Source organism: Mastigoproctus giganteus, chromosome 9 (genome assembly GCF_048544385.1).
Source record: "Mastigoproctus giganteus isolate SK-2022 chromosome 9, ASM4854438v1, whole genome shotgun sequence".
Taxonomy (NCBI): Eukaryota; Metazoa; Arthropoda; class Arachnida; order Uropygi; family Thelyphonidae; genus Mastigoproctus; species Mastigoproctus giganteus.
Genome location: NC_143583.1, coordinates 173449902 through 173471297, shown reverse-complemented (window position 1 = coordinate 173471297; position 21396 = coordinate 173449902). Strand labels below are relative to the sequence as shown.

The following is a 21396-nucleotide window of genomic DNA, read 5'->3' as shown; positions in this document are numbered from 1 at the left end:
TTTTTTTTTTTTTTTTTTTTGTCTAAAAAAAGGTGAATTGAATAAAAGTATTATATTAATTCGAAAATTGTAGATCTCTTAAAGTACCATTTATAATTGACACAATATAATAGCGTAGCTTAATTTAATTTATTATGGTACTCACATTTTTATAATCTGCATTGATGTTAGAATAAAATGGATGATAATTTTAAATTTAAGTTAGTGTGAATAAGTTAGGATTTAAAAACAGAATTAAAATATGCACAAGGAAGTAGAAGTGCACATCTTCGTCCTTGGTTGTCAATGTTGAAATTGGAACAATTGAAGTTATATGGTTGAAAACAGAAGGCCAATAGCCATAACAAGTGGCTTTCGTTTTACACGTCTTCAGGTGGCAGTGGTAGAATGAGAGTGAAAGCATGTATTTAAGAAGACTAAGTTCCCGTGATGCTCCTGGATACACGTGGGAATCTCAGGTGCATGAGATTCCAGACCGGTGCTATGTTATAGGGCAGTTTGGAATTTAATACTTGGAGAGTGGAATGTCGGCGAAACCATTCTATAACTAGGGCTTCGTATTGGAAAATTTTAAACCTGGATTTTAATTTGATAATAGGAATGGCTGAATCTACTAAGAGGGGGGGGTGTAGTTGTGGGATTGAACATGTGTTGCGAATTCGGTATTGGACTGTCCCGTCCTAAAGCTATTGTAGTGGTAGTACGCACATGTGTTTGATGGTTTGATAGAACCATCAAACACATGTGTTTGATGGTTCTATCAAACACATGTTGACATATTAAGTAGACAATATTATTCATGTCACTAATGTGGTAATTTTGTGTGTCTTTATATGAGTTGAATAATGAACCTAGTTTATTATAAGATGAGAATGTAAGGGTGATATCGGTACCTTTGAATAAACAGTGGAATTGATTGGCAAAATTACTATGGTAAGGGAGGATAATACGTGGATTATTATTGGAAATGTGTTTGGGTGGGTTGTTAATATTATTTTGGACTGTGATAATAGTTTTTGATTAATTGAATAGGATATTTCCTAGATATGAATTTACTTGTGAGATATTGAAGTTCGTTATTAAGGTCGTAATGTGTGGAACTGTATTTCATAGCATTGTAAATTTGATTATAAAGGACTGCTTTTTTTGTGTTAAGGGGATGATGCGATTCAAAGTGTAAGTATTTGCCCGTGTGAGTATTTTTTCTGAAAATTTTTTTCCTAGTTTTGTATCGCTTCTGTATATAGTGAGGTTTAGAAAGTTAATTTGTCCATTTTCTTCTAATTCCAGGGTATATTTTAATCTATTATGCATGGAATTAAATTTAATGAAAAGATCATTTATTGTGGATTTGTGTCCTATTAAGAGGATATCGTCAGCGTATCTTATAAATAATTTAATATCTGGGGGGGGGGTATGGTTGTAATATATGATTTTCTACGGAGGCTAGGTAAATTTCAGATGGGGGGGCTGAGATTCCTAATCCCATAGGTAGGCCATAGGTTTGCTAATAAATCTGATTAAGAAATTGGAAGTATCTGCCATCTAATAGAAAGGTTGTGAGCTCTAGTATGCTATTAATTGAGTGGGAAGTGGGATTGGATAAGGTTTTGTCGTCTGTTAAGAAATTACGTAAGGTTTGTAATGTTGACAGCAAATGTACATTAGTGTACAATGAGACTACGTCAAAAGAAGCTAGGATGTCATCATTGGTTATTGTGATAGAATTTATTTTTTCAAAGGTTTGGGAGGTATTTACTTTGAATTTCGAAAATCTGGTGGGGGGGAGATAATTTTGACCAGGAAGAAAGATAAATTAGTGAAAGCTGATTTGCGGAAGGAGATTATGGGTCTTAGTGGGTGGTTGGGTTTATGGAGTTTAGTAATACCAAACATATGCGGTAGAATAGTTTCGGATGCCAATCTGTTGAAGGGTGTATAAATTAATTTCCTTAAAATAATGTCAAGTTTATTTTTATGTTTGGAAATAGTATATGTGTTATCCAGTTTGTATGTATCTGAATCGGAGAGTATAGATTCCATTTTTTTCTATATATGTGCTTTTGTTTATAATTACTATGGAATCATCTTTGTCGGCTTTCTGGACTATAATATTTGGGTTGTTACGTATTTTTTGTAAGTTAATTAACTGTTGTTTGTTTATGTTGGGTTGCGGTTTGAATCTGGAGTTAAGAATTGAATTACTTTGGTGTATTATTCGCCATTTATCCGGATGGTTATCTAATTTGGTTTGTAATTCTATTATACATTCTTTGTAGGGATATTTATTATCTTTAATAGCAAAGTTAAAACCGTAATCGAGGCTAGCGAGTTCAGTGGGAGAAAAAGGGTATGAAGAAATGTTTATAGTGGAAGATTTTGAGGTTTCTGTGTAAGGGTCCCCCCATTTTCTGTTGTGTCTTAGTTCGATGTCTTTAATGGCAGCTGCTATACGTATTTCATTAAATGTCGTAAGGTCCACCCAAGATTGCGGTGTCATTTCTTTTTAGGCTGAATCTTAATCGGTGTATTTGGGATAGTAGGTTATATTTTTATTGTATCTCTTCTGTAATTCTTTTTGTACAATTTTAATACAGGTTTGATGGATAATATATAGGTATTTTTTACATGTATTTCTAGGGAATATGCGGGCAAATTTCTGGATAATATTATAAAAAAGGCATTTTTTTAAAAAAGAAATATGAATTTTATTGGAAAAATATTTAATTAAAATTTTTGATAGTTGTATTTCGGGATTTGACATGTTCAGGGGCATCAAGGAACGTAGGTTAAAAGGCGGAGCAGATGAAGGTGCGTTTAAAATAGTTAAAAGTATTTTGTATTATGACAATTCGAAAATTGTAGATCTCTTAAAGTACCATTTATAATTGACACAATATAATAGCGTAGCTTAATTTATATTGTGTCAAAATTATCATCCAGTTTAAAATTATCATCCATTTTATTCTAACATCAATGCAGATTATAAAAAGGTGAGTACCATAATAAATTAAATTAAGCTAAGCTATTATATTGTGCCAAGTATTATATTAATAATATATTGTATTATTTCAAATTATTAATTTGAAATAATACACTTTTGATATTTTGTGAATACCCTATGCCAGGAGTGGCCAACTTAATTTGTGATGCGATCTACTTTTTTCCTTCAAAATGTGCCGTGATCTACCATCTCAAAAATTTCATTGCACAAATCGAGGGATTACTGTATATTTAAAATTTGCCGTGATCAATCAAAATTAAATCCGTGATCGACTCGTTGGCCAACCCTGCCATATACTATGAAATGTAGTTTATATAATGCATAAATATGTATTAATCAAACTAAAATATCCTTGATGTTTAATACCTTTAGCAGATATATATATTAAAAGTTTTAGCATGTAATGTTCTAATGGTGTCTAAGAATTTAATGACATACATTCATCATAATATATATTATTCACATATTATTATATGATATTCACACAGTTTTATATTACTGTGTACATAGTAATATAATACTGTAAGTTTATAAATAAAAAGTACATACCATTGAAATTTAAGAAAGAAGGAAAATAATGAAATTTATTGCCATTGTTTTCTGAATTCCTTTAATTTTTGTTTTATCTTATTTTTTGCACATTCACTAAAGATGTAGGAAGTGTTCAGGCCTTTTACGTCCACATGTAGTTTGGTTTGGAGAATCGTTGGATCCTGACATCTTAGCAAATGCCCATCAAGAATTGGAGCAGTGTGATCTTTGCCTTGTTGTTAGTATATTTACTACCTTACTTTCATTATTAATGAAAATAAATTTAGCTTGATATAGAGTAAGAAAGAAAAAGAAGGATAATGAAAATAGTAATGCTTGAAAGCAGTGGGTGTTAAAACATTAGAAAGAGCTGAATGATCTGCAGTGGTCAAGAATAAGAATTGCAGAAAGGATGATAAGGGAACAAGGAGTGCATACACATATGGCAGATTGGGGTGATTACAGTTCTGATGACTGTGGATAGCAATTTTAAGGGTTTATGGGGAAAGGAAAGCTCATAAGATATTTTTGTACATTATTGGCTTGCCATTAATTTTCTCAGGTGTGCACTGAATAAAAATATAGAAATTATCAAACTAGAATTTTTAAAATAATTATTATGAAATATTAAAAAATAAATTTCTTTATTTTAATGTTTTAGGCAAGTTAGCTGTGCTAGCATTGTTTCTAATTCAATATTTTCAGTCCTAAATCAGTCCTTTTTGATTTTGTTCTGCAGGAAATATCTGAAAAAGATTTCCATGTTCCCTGTATCTTTGAGGCCCCCCCAACACACACACAACACACACATCCAACTCAGACTGTTGCAAAAGGACTAGTTAAATATTTGTTAAAATGTTTCCCTGAATTTCTAAGCACCTTCTGCAGTTACCTATTGTTCTTTCTCTTTGTAACCCTTTCAGAATTTTGATTTAGTCTGTCTCACATTGTTTCAGCCAACTAGAGAGCGACAGTGGCACAAATCACTGCCAACTTCAATGAGGGAGGTGCCAGAAACGTCTCCACCAAGACCGTCAGGCAATCATTGGGGACAATAATGTATATGAGCCGCCGACACACCAAAGAGTCCTGTGTCATGGTGCAAATGCAAACACCATGACAAAGTTCCATGAAAATTTATCTTTTATTGCTAATGCTAATTTTGATTTAAAGTTCCATGATAATTTATCTTTTATTCATTATTTCTTTAGTAATTATTTTCTTTTAATTCCAGAGAAATGCTTCTCAGCAAATTTTAGGTTTCTAATAAATTTTTTAGATAACTAGCACTGAGACAAAATCTATAATTATATACTTAGTAGAAAGTATAATTAAAGTTATTGTGCATTTTGCCCAAGTCAAAGGGTGAGTTATGAGTTTTGCCAGCAGCATTCAACCTACAGAGGTGCTACTTCCCCCTAGTACAGTAAATTTAATATTTAAATTTATCTTGCTTTTGTAAAATAGTTCAAATATTGTCTTCCTTGATTGTATACAGAATTTCTATGTTTTCTCCTCTGGTGAAGTCTGAGTTCATATTCTATCAGATGAGTTTTTAAAGAAGTGTAATGTTACCATATCTGGCATAGCTCAGACAGATGGAGGAAGACAGGCAACACAGTATCCATTTGCTGTATATAATGCTAAGACACCATTGGCAGCATTATATACCAACTCTGCTGCCCTATTGTAATTGCACATCTTCATTGGAAATGGCAAGAAAAATTTTCAGTCTGAATTGCTGGACAGATATGAGTATACAACTTCATATTAATTTTTTCTTAAAGTTTAAGTATTTTATCACATTTAAAATTGTCAGTACAGTTTGTTAGTTTCTTCTTTCAATTGCTGCATTTAATTATTGTTTTATATGCAAATAATTTTTTATGAAATGATGACTTAAATTGTTATATCTTTAGAATTGGAGCTTCTGGGTGGAAGTATTAGGTGTTTCAACTGGATTTGTGCATGACCTTGAGTAGTGGAATAGATGCCATTTCAGGGTCATGGGGATAAATGGTTACTTATATGAAGTGGTGAATTATTTATTTAACATGAAAGAAATATAAAAATAAACACCTCAGATGTATAATAATATTTCTTATTATTTACAAAATTATGCCAGCAGCCACATAAAGTGAATTGCCAAGAGACAGTTTTACAAATTCCATTCAAAAGCCCAGGTACAAAAAATTATCTATTGGTTTAAGAAAATAAAAATAGGTATAAACTTTCTTTGACATCAGTACATGCCATTATTCATCTTCATTGATGGTTTATGATGATAATGATTCATCTCCAATATTAATTACTGTATGGTCAATTTCTGTTTTTTCTACTTTTTGGCAGCAAGCAGCCCATTTCTATACTCCTGTCTCTTTGAAACTTTGTTCAGATAATACTTTCTTACCATAAAGTTGGTTATTTAATTTTGCTAGTTGAATCATTATGTGGAATGTTATTTTCTCTGAGCCATTTTTTTTATATATCTACTTTTAGATTTGATAAAGTAGGTGTCTTGTTGATCTCACAGTTATGGTATAAATTGTTATCCACAACTACAACAGAATTTGATGGCTAATTTAGAATCACTTTTTCTTTGGTCCATTTTTGAAAATTTCCACCATTCATTTCCATATGATATCTCCACTTGACTGTGTCAACTTTTGTATTAACAGCACATCTTCGATAAACCTAAAGCCTCATCCTGCATGAAAATAATCAAAATATTTCCTTTAGACAAAGGGCAAGTAAGTCGTTTTTCAGTATTATCATACCATCCTTTAGGAAAAGTATGGAGTATTAATCTGTTTTGTTGACATATTTTAATATTCTTTAAATAATTAATTCTTTGATTTTGCTTATTATGTGTTTGAACAACATTTTTCAGTTATTTGCTGTCTTTTTCCATTTATTATTATATTTTATAATAGTAATAATAATAGTATTCACCATATAGTGCAAGGAAGCCACAGGCTTTTGTTGCGCTGGGAAAAAAAAAATAGAAAAGAAAATGCAAATTATATACTTCCCTCCACACCCACACAGGTAACTGAGTGGGTGTGGTTCAACTATCCAGTTGAACTTTGAATTTATTCAAACTGTCACCCTCGCTACCTGCGAAGGCAACTTGTTCCAGCAATCCGACTTGCTCTAAAAGAATTTCCTATGCTCTAATCTAAACCTCAATCCCTGTAATTTGAATTTATGACTCCTAGTTTTGGAATTCTTTATAACAGTGAGAATTCTACCTTCATTCATTTTACTAATCCCTCTCAGTGCTTTATAAGCCTCAATCAGGTCGCCTGTGAGGTGACCTAATCTCTGTATCCCACATAATTGAGTCGCTCCTCATACATTGTCCTTCTGCCAAACTCACCATTCAAGTTGCCCATCTTTGGATCCTTTCAAGAAACAATGTCTTTTTTCAGATGAGGTCTCTATACTTGAACACAGTATTCCAGATTGTGACCTTACAATTGCCTTATACAGTGGGATTATGATTTCTCTATCTCTACAGGGTAATGTCAGTGATAGGATAGGACACCATGGGCTTCCCTGGGTGCCTGTTTACACTAGCAGGCAGCCTGGAAATCTGCCCATATTGTAACTCTCAGATCCCTTTCTTCCTCCACTGTTTTTAATTCAACCCCACCAAGTGTGTAATTTATTTGTGGATTGCTGTTCTCCAAGTGCAGCATTAAAACATAGTTACCACTTCTCTGACCATGTTTGAAGTCTGTTGAAGGAGTGCTGCTTGGCACTAATCATTAACGACTCTTCAAGTTTTGACATCATCCCTTCAACGATGTCATTTAGGAAAATGAGAAACAACAGTGGTCCAAGTTTGTTTGTTTTTTTTTTTTTTTTGACTGATGCTATATAAACTTGCTTTCTTGCATAATGTGCCTGTGCTAATGCTAACTATATCGAAATTGTTCTCTAAATTCATTCATGAGTAACTATATCAAAATAGCCTACTAAGATAATTAAGCATGATTTACCCTTAACAAAGCCATGTGCACCCTTCAGGATGCCATATCTATTTATATGTCCCTGGATTGCACTCTTAATCATTGCTTCTATTTTTTCTACCTGAAGTCAGACTAACTAGTGTGTAGTTACCAGCTTCACTCTTAGAACCACTTTTATGTATTGGCGATACATTGGCAATCCAAAGGAATTTCCCCTGCCCTCAAAACTACAGGGTATATGCCATCAACTCTGGAAGCCTTACTTGCCTTTATGCTCAAAAGTTTTTCTAATAAACAGTCATTTGTAATTACGACATCACTAATTTCATGTGGCTCATCCTCACTCACACAGCCTCTTCTCAGCATGAAGGATCTTTCATCAGTAAAGTCCAGTGCAAGGTACCTATTCAGTTTATCTGCAACATCAACTGGGTTATCTAAGACTTTCCCACACCCAGTGTGTGAGGCTCTGATCTGATTAGCTTTCTTCTTTGTTGTATTCATATACATGAAAAATTCCTTATCCCATTCTTTGCCAATGCTTTCTCATATGCAGCCTTGACCTCCCAGCCTTATTTGTGGTACTATAACAAATCAACTTGTACCTGTTATAGACTTCAGTATTTTTCATCACTCTGTAGCTGTCCCATGCTATCTTTCACCAGCCATTTCAGCATCCATCTCCTGCAATATTTTCTTAAAGGTATATATGCATTCGGCTTCTGTGATTTTTGCTTTAAAAGTATTCCATAATTCAAATGTATTTGACATCCCTCAGCAGTCCACCCAATTCACAGCTGCCATGTAGTGCCTTAAACTGTCAAAGTCCTCTCTTCTGAAATTAAAACCCATTTCTTTACCTTTAACTACTGCAACATCTTTCTTCATCTTCCAACTGACGATTGAATGATCACTTCCTGACAATGGTTCCTGTACTTTAAGCCCTGTGATGGAATCTGATTCATTAGTAATGATGAGGTCAAGAATATTCTCACTCCTAGTACTTTCTCTAACATGCTGGTACAAATAATAATAATCTAATTCATATAAGTTTTTTCCCATGGTGAGTTTCCCCTTCCACTTATTTTAATCAATCTGGGGCAGAATAAAGTCACCCATAATAAGACATTCACACTTGCTTACCCATTCCATCTTTCCATTTTTGGCAGGTGGTTAATGTAATGGATTGAACCATTGTGCACTTCATTCTATAAAATCTTTAAATTTCATTAATAAACATATCATAATTAATGGTAGTTAATCAAAATCTGAATAATTTTTAATACTCTATCATTTTTGTTTTCCCAGTGCTTATGTCACACCAAACTGACTCACATTGTACAAATCATCCATGTCCACTGGATGCACTGCCTAAGATTTTATGTGCTTCTCAACGAAAAGCATAACTCCTCTCTCCCCTTCTTCTCCTGTCTTTCCTTTGTGTACTAGATAGTTCTACAGAAAAATGAGCTAGCTGTTTTTGTGGACTTTGAGGGCATGTTTGACTCCCTCTGGTGGAACAGAGGGAGTCAAACATGCCTTTGAATGTCTTCATTCTGCTGGTGTTCCCCTCAACTCTAACCTTCTAACTTTTTCAGGAGCTACTTTTCTGATCATTTTAAAGTCTAAGCACCTTTACCAGACACATTACCAGACAAATTTTTCAAGGGTGCCCCCAGGCCAGTGTTCTGAGAGGGGGCACTCATCTAGAATGCTGTTCTATAAGACTAACTTGCCCGTCATTTGAAAACTTTAAGGTCTTCGCATTTGCTGATGACCTGACTTTAATTTTCTCAGGTGGGCCTTGAGTCATTACTGAAAACAACTCTAACTGGGTGCTGTCGGATCTGTGTCTTTGGTCTCAAGTCAACAGACTTAAAATTGGTCCATGCTTTTCAAATCTAAACTTCAGTAAATACCACAAATCAAAGTTTGCCAACAATGTTTACTCATTTTGATTGAAACTAAATATTTAAGTGTCATTATTAATCACAAATTCAGCTTCTTCCCTTATTTTCTTCATCTGAGTTTCAAAATTAAAATGTTTTTGGGTTCTGTATTTAAATTTCAAGGTCTGAAGGGGTCTATTATGGAAAACTCTGTATTTTTACTAGCAGTCTTCCTCCCTATGGTAACTTATGCTGTTGGCACATGATAGGTAATAAAAAATTCCAGTCAAAATTTAATTCCATTCAGCAGTCTGTTATTATCTGTTACTGGTGTGTGCAGAACTGTTTTCACAGTTGCCCTCAGAGCTGGCTATGTCCCACTTATTATCCATTGGGGATTTATGTTTCTGTTTAAAAAAAAATAATTATTCTTATAGGTATACTTGACATCTGCAGGCTGATCCCAAGAATGAGTAAAGAAGGTGGTTTGGTGAATTAATAAATATCTGGCAGACCACATGGGATACTTTTGCTTTAGGCTCTGCTAAGCAAAAGTTACTACCCAATGTTATGTTTCTTCTAAACAAAAAAATCAAGAGCATGGAAAAAATTCAGTCTGGAAACTTCCTTCTTGATCACTGGGCATGGATTGCTGAATGAAAAATTTTCTCCTCAGTCTCCATAACACTGATCTCTGTTTTCTGCAGAATGTGCTGTTCAAAGCTAATGTTATCTATTCAAAAATATTCTCCTGGCTAAGAATCTATCCTTCTTCAGTGTCAGCAACATCTCCTTTATCTCCAAGTCTTAGTTTGCTTCAGATATTTTCAAGCACAGGAAGTCTTTGTGAATAGTGTCAATAATGAAAGCTGTGAATAGTGTCAATAATGAAAGTTCTGCCACTTAGGATTTTTTTTTGCTTGATTAATCTGTTTTTTTGACAAGTCTCTATACTACCCTCCACCTTTCCCCCCCCTCTCTTCCCAGCTTGGGCTACCAGAGAGGTTGTCCTCACTACAGGTATTGCATTCTCTCCTATAATGCAAATGTCTCTCTAATGAAATAGTCAGTGTACTATAGCAAAACTGGGCCAACTTCCCTTATAAAGGACGAGTACTCAAACAGCTGTCCAGGTTTTCTGTTGCACTGGCCAAGAGGCCAGTGCAACAGAAAACACCCAATTCACACAAACCTCACACTAATCACATGCCTGGCCTTTTTTTACAGTGACCTGTATTTTCACAGTGATATGGAATTGAATTGACATTCTAGGTGCCACCCTTATAAAAATTACATACGAACATATCCCTTCTGTATTTATTGTACTCCCCATATGCACATTCTTGAATCCCTTACATCTGAATGATACCGTGCCTGATATCCCCAATGTCTGCATACATTGATTTGATCATTACCTAAAATTTATCAAATTTATTTACTATGCTACTAGCATTAATATACATAAAAGTATACACACCTGTTTTTCTCTTAGTAATCCAAATGCAGTCCATGTATTTGCTTGTTCCATTAAAATTGCAAACAGTCCTTGAAGTCTCCGATATCTTGCTTTCCAGCTGCTACATGTTCCAATAGATGCAGTACAGGAATCACTTACACCTCTGCCTACGGCTGCTGTAAATCTATTAGTTTGCATATCCCCCCCCCCTCCAAGCCACTAGTGTTCTGAATCAACTAATAGTGCCTTGATAGCTTCAGAAAATATTCTTGCACCTCTTCTATTTAAATGCATCTGATCCCTGTACAGTCTCTCTTAGTCCAGATTCACTGCCATTTCTCTCATCATGTATGTGCTCTTATATGTCTAGGCAGAATTGCAAATACTTTCATTTTTTGTGACTTTTTCTCAATATTGCTCTGTACTTAGTATTAGTAATAGCAAACAGTGGAAGAAAACAACTTATAAAGCATCAGGAAAAAAAAAAAACAATAAAATTTCCACATATGCCCATCCCCTCCAATAGGTTGTCTAGTTTTTCCTTTAATTTCCTCAAACTACCAACTTACAGAATAATAGATGGAAGTTTGTTCCAACAATCAACCATCCTTCCTCAATTTGAATTTGTGTGTAGTCTGAGCAAGAGGAAGAATGTCTTCAGCATAGGGATTGCTTAATACATTCAGGATATACAAGCACCTCATTTTAAAAAAAAAATTCATGCTATATATATTAAAGAAATTTAATTTTTAAATAATAAAATATTGTTATTTAGTTACATTATTGTATAATTTTTAAACATGTGAAGTTTTATGATGTTTGAATATTGTTTTTTTGTTAGCATCTAAAACACTGAAAGAATGATTTAAAATTTCATCAAAACTTTAGTCACGCTTGCTCCATGCACAGCCAAATTATCATGGTATTGTGACATATGTTGGGACTATAACAGCTACCAGTCTGAGTCATGAGATAAATGACACCAGTAATTACAGACCAGTTAGTTTAATTTCTGTTCCGGGTAAAATAATGGCGTCACTGGTTAAAGATGCATTGCAGGATCATCTAGACAAGATTGCAGCAATAATTCAGACACAGCATGGGTCTGGAAAGTCTTGTCTGACAAATTTGATTGGTTATTATGATGTGGTTACAAAGGAATTGGATGCAAAAAATAATTTTGATATCATATACTTGGATTTCAGGAAAGCTTTTGACACTGTTGTGCATGGAAGACTACTGTACAAATTGGAGCAGAATGGTATTAAGGGTAAGTTGCTACAATGGATAAAAGGATGGTTGAGAGGGAGAAGACAGGGGTGGTAATAAATGGGCACTGCTCTTTGTGGACTAATGTTATTAGTGGAGTCCCACAGGGTTCGGTGTTGGGTCCACTGTTGTTTTGTATATTTATCAACGATATTGATGAAGGTATATCAGGCTTAGTGTCAAAGTTTGTAGATGATACAAAGGTTGGCAGGGTTGTTAATGACAGTAATGGCAGTGTGCTACTGCAACAGGATCTAGAAAATTTGGGAAGATGGGCTGAGAAGTGGCAACTGAAGTTTAACATTGACAAATGCAAAGTACTGCATATGGGTAGAAGTAACCCCAGAGAAACATACCAACTGTGTGGTATGTTTCTCTGTCAGACCACGGTCAGTCTATGGTCAGACCACGCCTTGAGTACTGCGTACAAATCTGGAGGCCTCATTTTAGGAAGGATGTAGATTTGCTTGAGCGTGTACAAAGAAGGGCAACAAGATTCGTGAGGGGAATAAAGGGATCCACTTACCAAGAGAGGCTTAAGTTCCGCAAATTGCAGCGGCTGGAGACTAGGCACCTGTGAGGTGATCTGATTGAGGTATAAGGCCTTGAATGGGTTGAGCACGCTGAATTCTGATGGGATTCTTCCACTTGTTCAGATTATGAACCTAAGGGGGCATGAATTCAAATTGAGGAAAGTAGTAGTAGTAGTGGCACATGATGCAAGAAAGCAAGTGTAGGAGCTTATGCAGCATCAGCCAAAAAAAAAAAAAAAAAAAAATCACACCATTCCCTCCAAATGCCTGTCCAGTTCCTCCTTAAATTTATTTAACCTATCAACTTCCACAACGACAGATGGAAGTTTGTTCCAGCAATTAACCACCCGCTGGCTAAAGGCAAATTTCCGCACATCTATTCTACATCTGTCCTTTCTTAATTTGAAATTATGTCCTCGTAGGTTGGTAATCTGAACAAGTGGAAGGATCCCATCAGAATTCAGCGTGCTCAACCCATTCAAGGCCTTATAGACCTCAATCAGATCACCGCGCAGGTGCCTAGTCTCCAGCCACTGCAATTTGCAGAACTTAAGCCTCTCTTGGTAAGAGAATCCCTTCATTCCCCTCACCAATCGTGTTGCTCTTCTCTGTACACGCTCAAGCAAATCTACATCCTTCCTAAAATGAGGCCTCCAGACCTGTACGCAGTACTCAAGGCGTGGCCTGACCATTGCCTTATACAGAGGGACAATCACCTCCTTTTCCCTGCTAGCAAAATTCCTATATATCATTGACAAAACCCCATGACCCGCCCTAGCAGCCTGTCTGCACTGCTCAGAAAACTTCATATCTGACTGCACAATTACTCCCAGGTCTTTTTCATTTTCTACCACCTTAAGTGTAGTACCACACAGTTGGTACGTTTCTCTGGGGTTACTTCTACCCATATGCAGTACTTTGCATTTGTCAAGGTTGAACTTTAGTTGCCACTTCTTAGCCCATCTGCCCAAATTATCTAGATCCTGTTGCAGTAGCACACTGCCATTACTGTCATTAACAACCCTGCCAACCTTTGTGTCATCTGCAAACTTCGACATTAAGCCTGATATACCTTCATCAATATCATTGATAAATACACAAAACAACAGTGGACCCAACACCGAACCCTGTGGGACTCCACTAATAACATTAGTCCACGAAGAGCAGCACCCATTGATTACCACCCTCTGTCTTCTCCCACTTAACCATCCTTTTATCCATTGTAGCAACTTACCCTTAATACCATTCTGCTCCAATTTGTACAGTAGTCTTTCATGCGCAACAGTGTCAAAAGCTTTCCTGAAATCCAAGTATATGATATCAAAATTAGTTTTTGCATCCAGTTCCTTTGTGACCACATCATAATAACCAATCAAATTTGTCAGACAAGACTTTCCCTTAACAAACCCATGCTGTGTTTGAATTATTGCTGCAGTCTTGTCTAGATGATCCTGCAATGCATCTTTAACCAGCGACTCCATTATTTTACCCAGAACAGAAGTTAAACTAACTGGTCTGTAATTACTCGTGTCACCCTTCGATCCACCTTTGTGAATTGGGGACACATTTGCACATCTCCAGTCCGTGGGAACCTCCCCTGAGTCCAAGGATGCTCTCATAATTATGGCTAAGGGTTTGCTTAGTTGCTTTGCCGCCTCCTTTAAAATAACTGGATAGATCCCATCCACCCCAGGTGCCTTTCTTGTGTTTAACTTCAACAATTTCTCCTCCACTTTGCTCTCAGTTATTACAAAATCATTAAGCACACTGCTACAATTTCATAACCTTCTGCCATTTTCAAACCTTAATACTTCCTCACGTGTGAATGTAGATGCAAAATACTCATTCAGTTTGTTTGCTATCTGAGCAGGATCATCAACAGTCGAACCATCGATGTCAAGTGGACCAATCATATTCATCCCCTTCCTTTTAGAGTTTATATAAGTAAAGAAATCCTTGCTGTTTTTCTTAGCATCTTTTGCCAAAGATTTCTCGTAATCCGCCTTCGCCTGCCGAACCTCCTTTGTGACCTGATTACAGACTAGCTTATATCTGCCACAGGCTTCTGCGTCACCTGATAATTTATATGCATCCCATGCATTTTTCTTCTCTGTCACGAGTCTCATTAGTTCATTTGATAACCATTTAGGCCTAAACCTTGAACGATATTTCTTAATCGGTATATAAAGTCTAGTAGCTTCCACGATTAATTCTTTGAATGCTTCCCACTTAGAATTTACTGTTGGTAACATCGTCAGTTGATCCCACTGTACAGAACTTAAAAACTGTCTGAGACCACTGTACTCCCCTTTACGGAAGCAAAAACCCTTTCCTTTACCCCTGACGGTAGTTACCTCTTTGAGTAAATCCCACTTCAGCACACTGTGATCACTGCCACCTCGTGGTTCCTTTATCTGCAAATTCTTAATACACGAATGATCACTGCTGATAACCAGATCAAGAGTGTTACTTTCTCTGGTTGCCTCTCGAACATGCTGCTGCAGAAAACAATCATCCAATAAATCCACAAAAGTCTGACTAGTGTGTGAGTGACCAACCCACAAGTTCCAGTCAATATCTGGGAAGTTAAAATCCAGCTGTAGAATAGATGTGCGAAAATTTGCCTTTAGCCAGCGGATGGTTAATTGCTGGAACAAACTTCCATCTGTCATTGTTGAAGTTGATAGGTTAAATAAATTTAAGGAGGAACTGGACAAACATTTAGAGGGAATGGTTGTGTGAAATTTTTTTGGCTGATGCTACATCAGGTCATACGCTTGCTTTCTTGCATCACATACCGCTATTACTATTATTGATAAATTACGGCAATCCTCACACAACATGGCACTCGGTTTCACTCTGACATGATTGATAAGTTGTGGAAATCCTCGCACAATATGTTACTCGGTTTCACTCTAACACAGAGCTGTGGCAAACCTCGCATAACACAGTATTTTTGTGTTGGGGGGAACCCTGCTATTATGTTGGATGTAATTTTTCAACGTTTCCATTCTTTTTGTGAAATTCCACTGTTGACTCGCTAGTCATTATACAAAAAAAATTATTGGAAAACTCCCATATTTCATTTTGTTTGGACATCCCTGTGTTAGATTCTGTTGTTGTTTGGAGTTTAATTGTGCAAGAGCAGCTTCGGCTATATTGCACCTGTTCAAATTTTGTTATTTCCTGTTACGTTGTTACTACATATTAGATATGATTGGTTAGGTTTATTAAACTGAGGTATAAAAAGAGTTCACTGACATTTGATTTTTCTCTCATAATGAGCTCAAGGCTTAATGGCTCATTTGAATGCGATTTGAAAGCTGATTGGCGGGCAATTTGGTATCGTGGACATTCTATGATGATGTGCTTCACTGTTAGTGTGGTCAGACACTGTGGACATTGTGGAGGATCGTCTTTCATTAGGAGGTAAGAGTATAGTAAGAGTATGTTAAATGCGTGTGGCCGATGCGAAGCTGGGTGAGGATAACCTCTTCGTGCCTGTTTGACCGAAAACTTGATTTCCAGGATTTCTGCTGTTGTTTTATTCGGTATAATTTGTTTGTTTGAGATTTCCAGGTCTGCACCCATGTATTTTCAGAGGCTTTTCAATTGACATTTTTAAAGTCATTGAGCAGAATTTTATGCAAGTGAGAATTTTCTTTTGATGGATGTTTTGCAGCATCTTCCGCACGTTCATTGCCAAGTATTCCGGAATGTCCAGGAATCCAAGTGAATCTGACTCTTTGTTTTCTTTTTCTAAGATGTGATAAAATTTTCTTACATACGGATGAGATGGACGATCTTCTGTCTGTAAAGCATATATTGCACTTAATGAATCTGTGAAAATTATACTTTTTACGAGAGAAGTTTTGGCAATGTGATCTAGGGCGAGACTTATTGAAAACAATTCAGCACTATAGATACTGCACTCTATTGGAAGAGACTGTGAAATAATGCTGTTTGACAATACGACTGCAGCACCAACATGTGCATCCATCTTGGATCCATCAGTGTACAGATGAGAATAGTCAGAGAATTGCGTTACATAAGAGAAATGTAGCTGTTTTATATGTTGACTTGGGATATTGTTCTGTTTCCATTTTATGAAGACCATGTCACAGTCAACTGAACTGATTTCCCACGGTGGAAGGGATGTGGGGGTATCTTGGTAGATTTTATCCATACTTAAGTTCAATTGTGAGACTATTTCTGTTAGTCGGATGCCTGCAGGTTTGCATGTGTTAGGTTTGTTTGCATATAAGGTTTCCCATTTCGGTATATTGTCATGTTGGATGTCCAGGAAGGCTTTGAACTTTCGCAGCATAGTTCAGAAGAACAACTTGTCTACGAAGATTGAGTGGGAGTTCATGGATCTCTGTGTTATAGACTATACACAGGCGAGGTACGAAAGGCTCCGGAAACAACACGTAATGCACTGTGACGAATTGGATCTAACCAGTTCAACACACTTTTCCTAGCTGAGGAGTAAATGGGAGAACCATAATCTAATCTAGATCTTATCATTGCACGATAAAAATCATTATTTTTTTTAAGCACATTGTACGTAGATATTTTGTGTTATTTTTTGATCCATGATTAGTCGGATACTATGTTTGAGTGGGATTTGTTGATTGCTTATTCTTAGTTCTGGATCAGGATGCATCTTTCGTTTTCTGCAGAAGTGTATTGCCGCTGTCTTTTGTACTGAGATTCGATATCCATTATAGATGGACCAGGACTCTATTTTGTTAATAGCACATTGAAGCTGCCTCTCGATTGTCCGCATATTCTGTGAGTGACATGAGGTCATCAGCATATAGGTAGGTTTCTACTGTTGCTGGAATAACTTCTGTTATAGGGTTGATTTTGATAGCGAAAAGGGTTGCACTGAGCCTTGGGGGACCCCCTGTTCTTGATTGTATATTAGAGACAGAATATGATGGTAGTGGACTTGAAAAGTTCTTTTAGACATGAAGTTCTGAAGGAACTTCGGTAGATGGCCTCGAAGTCCTGATTTGTGCAATTCATGAAGGATACCATATCTCCAGGTAGTATTGAATGCCTGCAACAATAGACATAATTTCAATTATGTCTATTGTTGATCTGTTTTTCCGAAAACCGTATTGGCTAGGACTAAGGAGGTTATGAAGTTAAGAAACTATGTTAACCGATTATTCACCATTTTTTTCTAAAGTTTTACCTAAGCAGCTAGTGAGGGCAATGGGGTGATAATTATATGGGTTTAAATGGTCCTTCCCAGGTTTTGGAAAGGCCAGTACAAACGAATGTCACCAAGAGTCTGGATATGTATTCTCAAGGTATATCCTATTATATAGCAAGAGCGAGCATGCATAAAGAATTTTTAGTGAGATGTTTAATCATTTGATAGTGGATTCCATCCGGACCTGCTGCACTTTGCTTAGATTTGGCTAAGGCTTTATGCAATTCATTTATAGTAAAGGGTTGGTTGTATGAAATCTCATGAGCTGCATGGAAATTAATTTTGCATTTTTCAATTTGAGCATTATATATTTGAAAGATTGGTCTGTATGATGTTGTTGCTGACAATTCCTGAACTGTTTCTCCTAGTAGATTTACAATTTTTTCTGGTTCAGTTATGTCATGACCTTTCCATCTTATGATCAGTTTAGGGACAGTTGAATGTTTGCCTGGTATTTGTCTAATTTTATTCCAGATAATTCTGGTGTCTGTATTTCTATTAGTTTTGCTTGCAAAAGATATCAGGACTCTTTGAGATTTCCGGGGTATATAACATGCTTTTGCTCTGGCTTTCTTATATATTATGAGATTGGTGGTGGTGGGGAACTTTCTGAATTGATTCCAAGCCTTATTTTTTTCTTTTTTTTTCTTCCAAGCATTCTTCATTCCACCACTGCTTGTAGTGGTTGTGGAACTGGTTAGCTGTCTTTGGTATTGCAATATTTGCTGCAGAGATTATTTTATTTGTGACGTAAGTAACAGCACTATTGATATCAGAATATCTTATAGTTTTCTTATCTAAAGAAGCAGTACATTGGTATTTTTCTCAGTTTGCTTTGCAAAATTTTCATTTTGTGCCTCTTATACATTGTGGTATGTCATTTGCTTGTAGGTGGCACACAACCGGATAAGACCGGGGTTCGAGCCCGTAACCACCAAATATGGAGGATGCGGAAAGGTTAGAGAATGACCACCGCACATCCCCAGAGCAATATGGCCTTAGTTGCTAATGCTCCTAAAAACCAAACAACAACAACAACTGAATAATGATCACTGTTGTAGGGATCATCAGAAACAGACCAGTCATGAAGAGGAAAGAGAGCTGGGGAACAGATGGTGAGATCAATTGTGAAGGTAGTCCCTGTTGGGATATGGATGTGGGTACACTGTGTTTAAGAGTGTTAAGTTCCTGCTGTCTAGAAGTTTTTTGATCATTTGTCCTCTTTTGTCTGTATGAAGTGATCCCCAAATGATGTGATGCCCATTTAGGTCTCCCATCAAACAGAATGAAGATGGTAATTGTTCAATTAAGTCATCTAAATCTTGCAGTGAATACGTATGATTAGGTGAAAGGTAAAGAGGAAACTATGGTCAATGTTATTCCAGTTACGACTGCTTCAAGGGGTGTTTGCAGCTGAATACGCTTGGATGGAATATTAGAGTCAACCAAAATGGCAATTCCTCCACGAGCTGTTGTCGTCTTAAGATCTTGCCTATATATATTGTAGTACTTGATTGAAATACTTATTTTCGGAGTTAGGTTTGTTTCTTGTAAACAGACACTTGCAGGAGCATAGACGGAAATAAGATCTTTGATATCGTTTAGGTTACTTCGAATGCCACGACAATTCCACTGAAGAAGTGTACACGTTATTTGGGTTTAGAAACTGATTCAGATGACTTACGATTGGCTGCCTGTTTGAATCGATCTGTTTTGATTTTTTCTTTTTTTTTTTAGGGAAGCTTGGTCGGCCCCCACTGTCCATGTCATCAGTTGCATAAAGTTCCAGGACTGGTTCATCTTCTTGCGCTTTTTCATCGATTTCCATATTGTCAGTATTTTTCTCTTGTTTGGTGGGATTTGTACTGTTTCTTGGTGTTGGATCTTCAGCATCTGGTGAGATTATAATGGGTGTATTAATTGCCTGATCAACTTTTGGTTTTGTTTGTAAAAGGAGGTTATGCGCCCAGTCTTCTATTGAGATGTTAGGCGGGACTGAGATATCAGTCTGTGTTGCAGTTACCTTTGTTTTCTGCACTGTAGTTGCCGGTGCTGCTGCATATGATCTCACTGCTGGAAGTAGTGGTATCTGCTTTTTGGTTTCTTGGTATGTGACCTTATGTTCGGTTTTATATTTCTGAACTTCCTTCTCTCTCCCATATGCTGCAGTCTGAAGAGATGGTCTGGGTCACATCTTTCTTTGTCTCTTGGCAGTAGATGCGTTTGGATCGTCTTGCTGCCAATTGTGTTCAGTTTTATCCAACGATCCAGGTGAAACCTGGTTTGTAGAATAGATGGCTTGTACCCATGAGGGGTATTGTGTACGGCGCATGCGTTTTGTATGTAATAAAGAGTTCTTCATTTTTGCCCCGAAAGAATTATTTTTTCCTTTCAGGTTTCCGGCCCCACCACGGGGAGACTAGTGCCACTAGTGCCACCTAGTGACCAAGCACCTGGAGAGGTTAGTTTGTTAGTGAAAGAATTGATTAATACGCTAAGAAAAGAAAGGTGATTTTCCTTTCTGGATTCTTACTCAAAATCTGTTAAGTACAGAACCACTTCAAAAGAACTGAGAATAAGAAAGACACTGGAAATAAAACGGAATGCAATCACTCAGAAAATCACTTTATTTATCGCTCAAGAAAATCGCTTGGCACTCGGGGCCTTAGATTCTGTGCTATTGAACTAGTGCTTGTTTGAAATCAAAAAAATTGTGACTTTTAAGGTTTTTGTAAGGTTATTTTGGTTTTTATTTGATCGTTTATAAATTTTTCAGGGTATGTTTTACTAAACTTTGTTCTTAAGAACTGTATTAGAATAATTTCTCTGTTGTGAATTAAATTCCAACCCTAAATTATGCCTAAGGAAAGTAAAAAAGCACTACTCAAAAGAAACTTCATATCTCTAGAGATACAAATTTTGGATTGTCTTAAAAAGGGAGAAAAGGTATCATACGTTACAAAAAGTTTAAATTTAAATGAACAATCCAGACCATTAAAAAAAAAATGAAACATAAAATTAGAACTGCTGTTGTGGCAGAATCTTTCATTTCTGTAAATATGACAGTTTGTTCCCAAGCAGCAATAATTTTGAAAATGGAAAAAGCACTCAGTATTTGGATTGACAATAGCAGTAAAAAATGGATCCCATTTAGATGGCATGTAATTAAACAAATTATATTTATAACCATGTTTATATTTATAAAAATAATTTATAACCATGTAAAATAAAATGGAGAATCTTCCGTTAACCCAGAGTTTGTTGCCAGTAAAGTTCGGTTTGAGCAATTTAAAAACCACTTCTCGTTACATAAGAATTCAAGGGAAAGGTGCATTGGCTGATTCAGATTTATAATGAAGCTGCCAAAAAGTATGCAGAGCAATTTCAAAAAATTATTGCAGAGCACAGATACATGCCACATCTAGTTTTCAATGCCGATGATACAGGTCTTTAGTGGAAAAACATGCCCAACAGAATGTTTATTTTCAATTTATTTCAAAAAAATTGAGAACTGCA

General features: G+C 36.2%; 1 protein-coding gene across 2 annotated transcripts in view; it reads left to right on the top strand.

The window, feature by feature from the left end:
- The window catches only part of LOC150080892 (NAD-dependent protein deacylase sirtuin-5, mitochondrial-like), a 146651-nt gene that overhangs the window by 104663 nt on the left and 20592 nt on the right, over window positions 1-21396 (top strand). For both annotated transcript variants that reach the window (XM_090381285.1, XM_090381284.1), the window contains exon 7: window positions 3656-3773. In XM_090381285.1, coding sequence (XP_090237411.1) covers window positions 3656-3773 — 118 coding nt within the window. The remainder of the gene's footprint in view (window positions 1-3655; window positions 3774-21396) is intronic.